Source organism: Trichechus manatus, unplaced genomic scaffold, assembly GCF_000243295.1.
Source record: "Trichechus manatus latirostris isolate Lorelei unplaced genomic scaffold, TriManLat1.0 scaffold00003, whole genome shotgun sequence".
NCBI lineage: Eukaryota > Metazoa > Chordata > Mammalia > Sirenia > Trichechidae > Trichechus > Trichechus manatus.
In genome coordinates, this window is record NW_004443939.1 from 9002924 (window position 1) to 9014236 (window position 11313).

The 11313-nt window shown below is 40.4% G+C and overlaps 1 protein-coding gene across 2 annotated transcripts in view; it reads left to right on the forward strand.

Moving 5' to 3' along the window:
* ATG4C (autophagy related 4C cysteine peptidase) overlaps positions 1-11313 on the forward strand; it is a 132226-nt gene that overhangs the window by 30238 nt on the left and 90675 nt on the right. Inside the window, exon 3 of one of the 2 annotated variants that reach the window (XM_004369009.2) lies at positions 8089-8232. In XM_004369009.2, the coding sequence (XP_004369066.1) occupies positions 8157-8232 (76 nt within the window). In that variant the 5' untranslated portion in view covers positions 8089-8156. Of the gene's footprint in view, positions 1-8088; positions 8233-11313 lie in introns of those variants that run through there. The other variant, XM_023730627.1, reaches the window with a different exon arrangement.

Sequence of the window (11313 nt, forward strand, 5' to 3'; positions counted from 1 at the left end):
TGATCCCCTCTGTGTTTTCTTTTTTCTCCCCCTGTTCTGGAACTCTGATCACTCGCAGATTTTTGCTTTTGATTGTATCCCACATAACTCTCAGGGTCTCTTCATTTTTCTGTGTTCTTTCTTCTGAGTTTTCCTCAAACAGAGTTGTATCCAAGTGTTTGTCTTCAACTCCACTGATCCTGTGTTCCACCGTTTCAAATCTGCTCCTCAGCCCTTCTATGACATTGTCTATTTCTGAAATCTTGTTGTTTATCTTTTGGATTTCTAATTATTGTTTTTGAATAATTTCTATTTGTGAATTTATTTTTGTATTTTGTTCCTGCATTGTTTTCCTGAATTCTTCGAATTCTTTGTCTGTATTTGTCTGCCTTTTCCATGAATTTGTCTATTTTTTCCTCATGGTTGTCTGCTTTTTGCTTCAACTCTTGGATAATTCTGAGTATTAGAGATTTGAATTCCCTATCATGTAGTTCTAGTGCCTTTTTTCCCTCTGGAAAGTCATCTGGTGTTTTATTTTGGATGCCCACTGGAACCATCTTGTCCTGTTTTTGTAAATGTTTTGATATTGTCTGCTGTCTTCGGGGCATTCAGTAGTTATTTTTCTCTTTTATTGATTGTACATTTGTTTGTTTTGTCCCTTTTTTTAAAAGTTGACTGTGTCTGAGCAGATGGGCTCGGTGTTCTTTGTTGTTTGCTCGTCTGTGGGCATGATATTTTTCGCCTCCTTCTCCAGTTGGCTGGTTCAGTCACTCAGATATGGTATAGCAGGGCAGGTCTAGCTGAAGAGGATTCACTGGGACGGGTTGTTTGTGGGTCTTACTACAGCCACCAGGGCGGGTTGGTAATCAGTGCAGGGCCGGTTCTGGTAGGCCGTGCCTGTGCTGCTTGGTAGTGTGATGTTAAGCGCACGGTTCAGGTAGGCTGGATGTAAGGGGGTGATTGTTATGTGTGGAGCTAAGATGGATATGGGAGAGATGAGAGAGTAACAGGAGCCAAAAACATACAAACAAAAAAGAGTTCTAGGGAGCTTGCTGTTGGTGTGGAGAGATGAGAGAGTATGAAATGGAGAAAAACAAAAAGGAGAAGAAAATGAAGAAAAAAAAGAAAAGAATGAATAAATAAAAATCATAAAGGAAAAAGAACAGCAAAGCTCCCAGGAATCCTACTGGTGCTGTTACGAGGTCTGGGGAAATTGTTCTCAGGTGTTGCAGTATAGCCTGGCTAGAAGGCATGGAGTTATTTAGCGCCGGGTATTCAGGGAACAGGAAGAGAAGGAAGGTATAGAGAGACAAGATACTGAGTAATGAAGAAAAACAAAAAGGGAAAAAGAGGGAAAAGAAAACAAAACAAATTTTAAAAAAAAAAGCCCCCCAAAAAACAGGAAAAAAAAAGAAACCCACGAAGAAAGAAATGCTCTCAGGGATCTCTCTGCATGTGTGTGCAAGTTGAGGGGTTAGGTCACAGGCCGCGCAGCACCATCCGGCCAGAACGAGGACCCAACTTAAGAAAAGGAAAAGAAAGCAAAGAAACAATTCAAAACAAACAAACAAAAGCCCCAGGATCCCACCAGTGTGGCAGCCCAGACCAGGAAGCAGTTCCACACTCGAACGGAGCTCTGCAGCCCCTCAGGAAGAAGCAAAGATGGTGCACAGAGCCAGATATTTGAGCGAACGGAGGGGGAGGTGGTGAGAGGTAAGGAAGAAATCAAAAGAAGCAGAAAAAAGCAACACTAGCAGCCAACAAATGGCACTCAGAGAGCCGGGCAGTGCGGGTAGGTGGAATCCAAGCAGCTGGTGCTTCCCAGAGAGGAGACTGTGGCCGCAAGAAGCAGAGGAGGCCGAGTGGGGGTGAAGAAGGGTGGGGGATAGGAAAGCGTATATGTCAAATTACCGGTTGATTTATCTTCCGCTGGAAGCTCCGTGAAGCTGCTTTCTCATATCCCCTATTTGCTGGTCTCTGATAGTAGTCCAAGATGGCAGATCTGTGCTGCTTTAGCTGATAGGGGACCTCTGCATGACTCTCTCCTCGCTCTCCGTTCTCTGTCAGTTTTCTCACTCCATTTGGTGCTTGGCTGAGTTCTTTATCTTTTCATTTGATGTTTTAGGGTTTCAGGATTGCTGTTTTCTCTGTTTGGCTTAGTTTTTTGGATCTTTGCTCTGGAGGGACGGCGTGGTGCTTCTGCCTAGATCACCATTTTGCCGGAAGTCCTCCCTTTTGTATTTCTTGTAATTTTGGTTTGGTTTTTGTAAATTCTGTAAACTTCCGTTTATCTGGAAAAATCCTAATTTTGCCAACATATTTGATAGACAGTTTTGTTGTATACGTAATTCTTGGCTGGCAGTGTTTTTCCTTGAATGGTGTGTATATGTCGTCCCATTGCCTTCTTGCCTGCATGGTTTATGCTGAGTAGTCTGAACTCAGTCTTATCGATTCTCCTTTGTAGATGACTTTTCATTTATCAGTAGCCGCTCTTAAAATTCTCTCTTTCTCTTTTGTTTTGAGAGGTTCAATTATAGTATGTCTTGGTGACTTTCTTTTGGGATCTACCTTGTGTGGGGTTCGATGAGCATCGTGGATAGGTATCTTCTCATCTTTCACGATATCAGGGAAGTTTTCTGCCAACAAATCTTCAACAATTCTCTCTGTATTTTCTGTTATCCCCCGTTATGGTACTCCAGGCACTCGTAGGTTATTTCTCTTGGTGGAGTCCCACATAATTGTTAGAGTTTCTTCATTTTTTCAAATTCTTTTATTGGATTTTTCCTCAGATAAGTTGGTGTCAAGTCCTTTATCTTCAATCTCATTAGTTCTGACTTCTGTTGCCTCAGTTCTGCATGTATGACTTTCAATTGAGTTGTCTGATTCTGATATTTTATTGATAATCTTCTGTATTTCTGATTGCTGTCTCTCTATGGATTTTTGCAGCCTATTTAATTTGTAATTATGCTCTTGAATAACCTTCCTAAGATTGTCTATTGCTTTGTGTGTTTCTTGCCTTGTTTTGAGTTTTGCCTGATCTTCTTCGTGATCTCTTAAAGAGTTCTGTGTATTAATCATTTGTGTTCTACCATTGGTAATTCCAAGAAATTCTCTTCCTCCGGAAAATTTCTTGATTCTTTATTTTGAGAACTTGCTCAAGCCATCACAGTGTGCCTCTTAATGTGATTTCATATTGACTGTTGAGCCATCAGTAAGTTATTTATTTCTTGTTTGCTTACTGTGTCCTAACTTCTTGTTTTGTTTTGTTTTGATATACCCAAATAGGCCGCTCATGTGAGCTAGTTTGATTATTGGCCCCTTTGAAGCTCTAACATCCTGTCACCAGGTGTTAGAGCTGTTACTAGGTATGTGAGCCTAGGAATCTGTTTACTTTTCTTGTATGAATTCAGCTCAGGTGTCCAGGTAGTTAGTCACCAAGTATGTGTTGGGGGCTCTCATCTACAGTCCTAGACAGGCATGGGTGATTCGTGTAGGCACGGGTATTTGGCTGCAGTAGGAGGTCACACGCTGAGCAAGGCAGGGGGCTGATGGCTGCCCCAGAGTGTCTGGGAGGAATGCGTGTCCCTGTTCCCTAGAGGAACAGAGGGTGGGTTTTGTAGCTGGACTATGAGCACCCAGTGGTGTTGGCTGTAAGGAGTAGGGGACACCACTTATTCTTGGACCCCTGTCGTGGGTGGCTAGGTTGTGTGGGTGGAGCCACCAGTCCTCAGACCCCTGATGTGGTGAAGACCCTGTTTAATGGGCAGAGCAGTGTCAAATGTCATGAACCTGCCACTTTTCCATATAGCTGAAACAGTTGAAGTTAGACTTCAGGTATATACCCTGTTGTACTGTGGTAATGAGGTCCTATGCTGTTGAAATGGGCCCATACAGGTCTATGCAGGGGTGAAAGGCATTCAAAGTCTGTGGACCCCTCATACCTGTCCCTAGGCTAAGGAGCTGTGCCTACCCTGAGTTCCTGGCTTAGGGGATCTGGCAGATTATTTTTTCCGTTTTTGTTAATTTGTTCCCTCTCCAACACCGAGAGAATGGCTCAGGGCGTGTGACAGGTCCTACTTCCAGCTCAGTGGACTCAGCAATTGCTGAAACCAGCCCAGGACCTAGTGCAGAGCGGGAAGAGAGGAGGTAAATGGAAGCACGGTTTTTCCCAAAGGGGATGTTTTCTGATCCGTGAGGTAGGCCAGATGCAAGCACCCATCTTTGGCCGATTGATTGCTGCTTTTCACTGGCCCTTGATGCCCGAGTAGACCCCCTGTCGCTGGGTGTCTCCCGATGTGGAAAACACCTCCGGAGTGCCACTGCTTGCCTCATTGAGCATGCCAGCTTATCTGGCCTGAAGGGCGCTGGCTTCTGCCCGGTCAGGTCTGGCAACTCTTCGAGGCTTTGGAACCATCTCTCCCTCCCCCTGCCCCTCAGTCCGATTCCTCAACTTTGCCTTTGATGATCAGGGCTCCTAGGTCATCATATATAATCAATTCACTTGTTTCTTCCGGTCTTTGTTGTAAGAAGGACCACAGGAAGCATCTGACTACTCTGTCATCTTGGCCCTGCCTCCAGTATGTAGTTTTTTTGAGGAAAATTTTTCTTTTATTTATTCCAGTTTCAGTTAAAAAAAAAATCTCATTACGGCTGGTGAAACTATGACTAGTTATATACCTACATTTAATCACTAATTAATAAGCAATTTTTGAGAGCCCATCATATTCCAGGCAGAATTTAAGGACACCTGAAAAGTATATAGTCTAATATAGGAAGTGGGTAAGGAAGAAGTAATTAGAGTGCAGTGAGCTGAGTGGTGCAATAGAGGAGGAGCATCTGTCTTAGTTTGAGGTAAATCTTACTGGTCTTACCAAAGAAGGTGAAACTTAAGCTGGTGTTAAAGCCTTGTGGTGATAAGGTAGTCAGAAAGTAAGGGTGAGCAGAAACGTGTTCTAGATAGATGGAACAGCACATGTGAAGGCATGGAGGTATCAGATAGCATGTCAAGATCAGAAAGCTTTAATACTAAAAATGACTTCAGCATATGGTATGTGTTGAGGCAGGGGCAAGAGGGGAAGCTGAGTAAGTGGGCAGAGGAAGTCATTTCATGAAAGATCTTGAATGTCATCCTCAAGTACCAGACAGTGTGCCAGGTGCTGTGGGTGTAAACATGAACAAGGCAAAGTCCACATCCTTGAGGAGTATACTTATTGCTGTAATTCTCATTTATACACCAGCAATTCTCAAATTAATATCTCTAGCCCAGACATTTTTTGAACTCCAGATCTGTATATCCAGTTGCCCAGCTGACATCTCTAGAATATATCTAGACTATAAGCTCCATGAGAGCCAATATTTCACTGCCTTTGTTCTTTGCTGTGTATGTAGTACCTAGAACAGTGCCTGGCAGTAATGTGTTGAATGCTTAAATAAATGAATGAGTCTGTACTAGAATTTCTCAAAAGTATCTCATATTTCACATTTCTGATCTTCTCCCCCTACCCTGCCCCTCTCCTAATATTCTCTATTTCAGGATTGTTGTTGTTGTTGTTAGGTGCTGTCAAGTTGGTTCTGACTCATAGTGACTCTATGTACAACAGAACGAAACACTGCCCAGTCCTGCGCCATCCTCACAATCGTTGTTATGCTTGAGCCCATTGTTGCAGCCACTGTGTCAATCCATGTCGTTGAGGGTCTTCCTCTTTTTCACTGACCCTCTATTTCACCGAGCATGATGTCCTTTTCCAGGATCTGGACCTTCCTGATAACATGTCCAAAATCCATGAGACGCAGCCTCGCCATCCTTGCTTCTAAGGAGCATTCTGGCTGTGCTTCTTCCAAGGCAGATTTGTTCATTCTTCTGGGAGCCCATGATATATTCAATACTCTTCGCCAACACCACAATTCAAAGTTCTTCTTCTGTCTTCCTTATTCATTGTCCAGCTTTCACACACATATGAGGTGATTGAAAGTACCATGGCTTGGGTCAGGCGCACCTTAGCTGTCAAAGTGATGTCTTTGCTTTTTAACACTTTGGAAAGTTCTTCTGCAACAGATTTGCCCAGTGCAATATGTCATCTCGTTTGCTGACTGCTGCTTGCTTGGGTGTTGATTGTGGATCCAAGTAAAATGAAATCCTTGACAACTTCAGTATTTTCTCCATTTATCATGGTGTTGCTTATTGGTCCAGTTGTGAGGATTTTTGTTTTCTTTATATTGAGGTATAATCCATACTGAAGACTGTAGTCTTTGATCTTCATCAGTAAGTGCTTCAAGTCCTCTTCACTTTCAGCAAGCAAGGTTGTGTTATCAGCATAACACAGGTTGTTAATGAGTCTTCCTGTAATTCTGATGCCACGTTCTTCTTTTTCTAGTCCAGCTTCTTGGATTATTTGCTCAGCACACAGATAGAATAAGTATGATAAAAGGATATAGCCTTGATGCACACCTTTCCTGATTTTAAACAATGCAGTATTCCCTTGTTCTGCTTGAATAACTGCCTCTTGGTCAATATACAGGTTCCGCATAAGCACAATTAAGTGTTCTGGAATTCCTATTCTTCGCAATATTATGCATAATAATTGGTTATGATCCATGCACAGTGGAATGCCTTTCTATAGTCATTACTACACAGGTAAACATCTTTCTGGTATTCTCTGCTTTCAGCCAAGATCCATGTGGAATCAGCAGTGATATCCCTGGTTCCACGTCCTCTTTTGAATCTGGCTTGAATTTCTCGCAGTTCTCTGTTGATGTACTGCTGCAATCGTTTTGAATTGTCTTCAGCTCCACGATTAGCTCCATCTATTTAGTTTTATAACCCAGAAGACTGAACACATCCCTTTTCGGCACCTTCCACATCTGTTTCATCACCAACACTTATTTGAATTTTCTGCGTGTTTCTTCATGTGTCCATTTCTCTCTGTCTCCATTGCTCTAGTTTAAGTTACTACTGTCTGTCTTCTAGCCCTGTACAATAGTCGGAAACTCCCATCATCTACTCTTGTCGCTTTTCAGTCTGTTCTCTATGCTGCTATTGGAATAAAACTAATATGCGAAAAAGAAAACAAAACAACAGCAGCAAAAGAAAAGCATAGCATTAAAATCAGCTTCTGATATTCCTGTTGGAAACCAATTGCTCTTGAGATAAAGAGCAGAATTCTTAACATGGTCTACAAGGCCTTGTATACTCGAGTCCCTGTCATAACCTTGCAGCCTCATATTATGCCACTTTTTAAAAAAATTTGGCTTTCAGTGCTCTAGTCATGCTGGCTTTTTCAGTTCTTCCAATACACCATCCTTTCTCCTGCCTCAGAACTACAGTGTGTAAGTAGTAGCTTTTAATAATACATATTATAAAATGGAATGTCTGTTGTTAGAGAAATGATTATATCAGTACTTTTCAGTAGATATTTATAAGCCTAAGAGGGTAAATTTCTGTGTGGCATTCTTTTCCTGAAAAGTAAACTGTCTGTGAATTATTGCAAATAAGTGTAAGCATTTAAAGTTACAATTCATTCCTCTTTCAGACTGTATCACACAACTCAATTTTTCTTCAAGTCAGATATAAAACAAATACGAGCCACATTTTTCTTATTTTAAAGTAAAAAAACATTTTCTGTTGTAAATTTGTTTAAAAAAATGCTGCAGTATTTGAGACAAAAGTAGGAAATACTTCATTTTAAAGTAACAAAACCATTTAGATTGTATAAAAATAGTTAATGTAAATGAAAGCCTCTATTCTAAAGATAGTCAGCATTTTTAAATACAATTTCAAATAGCTTTCTCTAATTACAAATAAAATCTTGGATGCTCTCACAAGCCCCCAAGCTGGGCTGTGTTTCCAAAATTGATTTTTGTATTTAATTATGAGCAATTGGGGGAGATTATTGTTTGGTTTTGTGTGATAATTTTATTGTCGTATATTTGGTATTAAATGTTTTTTATAATTAAAATACTTATAGAACATACTATAGTTTTCTGTAAAATATGAATTATTTTGCTCAAATTCAATTCAATTTGTATCTAATCACTTAAGTAACTTTAGTAGGTATAGCACCATGTAATATGTACTCATTGCTTAAACAAAAAAATTTTTTTTTCTTTCAGTCAGTACGAAAGACTAAACTCTACAGAAGAATGCAACCAAGTGATGGCTTTTTCTTTAGAATTTGAATATGGAGGCTACAGGAACAGATGACGTTGACAAGCTAAAAACTAAATTTATATCTGCTTGGAACAACATGAAGTATAGTAAGTATCATGATTTAAAAATTGTATAAATCAGAAAAATCTTTGAAATTATGTGTCATCTCCTTTATTAAGTTACTTGACAATTGCTTGAGGTTCCTTTGAATAAAATGTTTCTGTAAGTATTCTGATGTGCTTAAAATGGATGTTTGGATGTGTCTGAAATGGAGATAGAGATGGCATAGCACTTAACAGTTGAAAGGCACTGGACCTTACTTTTTTCATTTTTATTTATTTATTTGATTGTACTTTAGATGAAGGTTTACAGAACAAATAGTTTCTCATTAAACAGTTATTACACATATTGTTTTATGACGATGGTTAACAATCCCACTATATGTCCCTTCTTGACTTTGGGTGCCCTATTACCTGCTTTCTTGTCCCCTCCTGCCTTCTAGTCTTGTCCCTGGGCTGTTGTGCCCCATTAGTCTCATTTTGTTTTACGGGGCTGTCTAATCTTTGGCTGAAGGGTGAACCTCGGGAGTGACTTCATTAAAAGTGTATCCAGGGGTCATACTCTCGGGGTTTCTCTAGCCCCTGTCAGGCGAGTTAGTCTGGTCTTTTTTTGTGAGTTAGAATTTTGTTCTACATTTTTCTCCAGCTCTGTCTGGGACTCCTGTTGTGATCCCTGTCAGAGCAGTCAGTGGTGGTAGCTGGGTACCACCTAGTTGTACTGGACTCAGTCTGATGGAGGCTGTGGTAGTTGTGGTCCATTAGTCCTTTGGACTGATCTTCCCCTTGTACCCTGTTTTCTTCATTCTCCCTTGCTCCAGAAGGGATGAGACCAGTGGAGTATCTTAGATGGCTGCTCACAGGCTTTTAAGACCCCAGATGCTACTCACCAATGTAGAATGTAGAACATTTTCTTTATAAACTGTGTTATGCCAGAGCTAGATGTTCCCTGAGACCATGGTCCCCACAGCCCTCTGCCCAGCAATTCAGTCCCTCAGAAAGTTTGGATGTGTCTATGGAGCTTCTGTGACCTTTCCTTGTACAAGTTGTGCTGGCTTGTCCAGTATTGTGTACTGTCTTACCCTTCACCAAAGTTACCACTTATCTGTTGTCTATTTAGTATTTCCCTACTCCCACCCCTCCCATCCCTTGTAACCAACAAAGATTGTTTTTTTCTGTGTGTAAACCTTTACATGAGTTTTTACAGTAATGGTCTCATACAATGTTTGTCCTTTTGTGATTGACTTATTTCACTCAGCATAATGCCCTCCAGATTCATCGTTGTTCTTTATTGTTGAGTAATATTCCATTGTGTGTGTCATGGATTGAATTGTGTCCCCCAAAAAATGTGTGTAGCAACTTGGCTAGGTCATGATTCCCAGTATCGTATGACTGTGTTATCTGATGTGATTTCCTCATGTGTTGTAAATTCTATCACTGTGATGAGGTTATATTGATGAGGTTGACAAGATTAGTGTCTTAATGAAATCTCTTTTGAGATATGAAAGAGAGAAGCCAGCAGAGACACATGGGAACCTCATACCACCAAGAAAGCAACGCCAGGAGCAGAGCCTGTCCTTTGGACCTGAGGTTCCTACGCAGAGAAGCTCCCAGATCAAAGGAAGACTGATGACATGGACTTTCCTCCAGAGCAGACAGAGAGAAAGCCTTCTCCTGGAGCTGATGCCCTGATTTTGGACTTGTAGCCTACTGGACTCTGAGAGAATAAACTTCTCTTTGCTAAAATCATCCACTTGTGATATTCTTGTTAGAGCAGCACTAGATGACTAAGACAGTGTGTATGTACCACAGTTTGTTTATCCATTCATCTGTTGATGGGCATGTAGGTTGTTTCCATTTCTTTGCTGTTGTGAACAATGCTGCAATGAATATGGGTGTGCGTATGTCTATTCCTGTGATAGTTCTTATTTCTCTAGGATATATTCTAGGACTGGGATTGCTGAATCATATGGTATTTCTGTTTCTGGCTTTCTAAGGAAGTACGGTATCATTTTCCAAAATGGTTGTATCATTTGACATTCCCACCAGAAGTGAATAAGAGTTTCATTTCCCCACAGCTTCTCCAGCATTTGTTATTTTCTGTTTTTTTCATTTGTGGCAGTAATGCTGGGGTGAGATGGTATTTCATTGTGGTTTTGATTTGCGTTTCTCTAATGGCTAGTGATCGTGAGCATTTCCTCATGTGTCTGTTAACTACTTTAATGTCTTCTTTGGTGAAGTGTTCATTTCCTTTGCCTGTTTTTTAATTGGATTATTTTTCTTTTTGTTGTAGAGATGTTGGATTTTCCTATAGATTTTAGAGATTAGAACTTTGTCAGGTTTATACTAGTCAAAAATTTTTTCCCAGTCTGTAGGTTCTCTTTTTACTCTTTTGGTGAAGTCTTTTGATAAACATAAGTGTTTAATTTTAGAAGATCCCAGTTATCTAGCTTGTTTTGTGGAGTTCGTGTGTTGTTAGTTATGGCTTGTATCCTGTTAATGCTGTGTATTAGGGCCTCTAGCTTTGATCCTATTTTTTCTTCTATAAACTTCATAGTTTTTGGCTTTATATTTAGGTCTTTAATCCGTTTTGAATTAGTTTTTGTGTATGGTGTGAGGTATGGGTCCTGTTTCACTTTTTTGCAGATGGACATCCAGTTTTGCCAGCACTATTTGTTAAAAAGACTGTCTTTTCCCAGTTTGATGGATTTTGGGCCCTTGTCAAACATCAGGTGACTGTAGGTGGATGGATTTACATCTGGCTTCTCAGTTCTGTTCCATTGGGCAATGTGTCTGTCGTACCAGTACCAGGCTGTTTCAACTACCGTAGCTGTATGGTAGGTTCTGAAGTCAAGTAGTGTGAGTCCTCCTACTTTATTTTTTTTCTTCAGTAGTGCTTTACTTATTTGGGGCTTCTTCCCTTTCCATATAAAGTTGATGATTAGTTTTTCCATCTCTTTGAAGAATGTTGTTGGTATTTGGATCGGGATTGCATTGTATTTGTAAATTGCTTGGTGTAGAATTGTCATTTTCACAATGTTGAGTCTCCCTATCCATGAGCATGGTATGTTCTTCCATTTGTGTAGATCCCTTTGGGTTTCTTGCAGTAGTGTTTTGTAGTTTTCTTTGTAT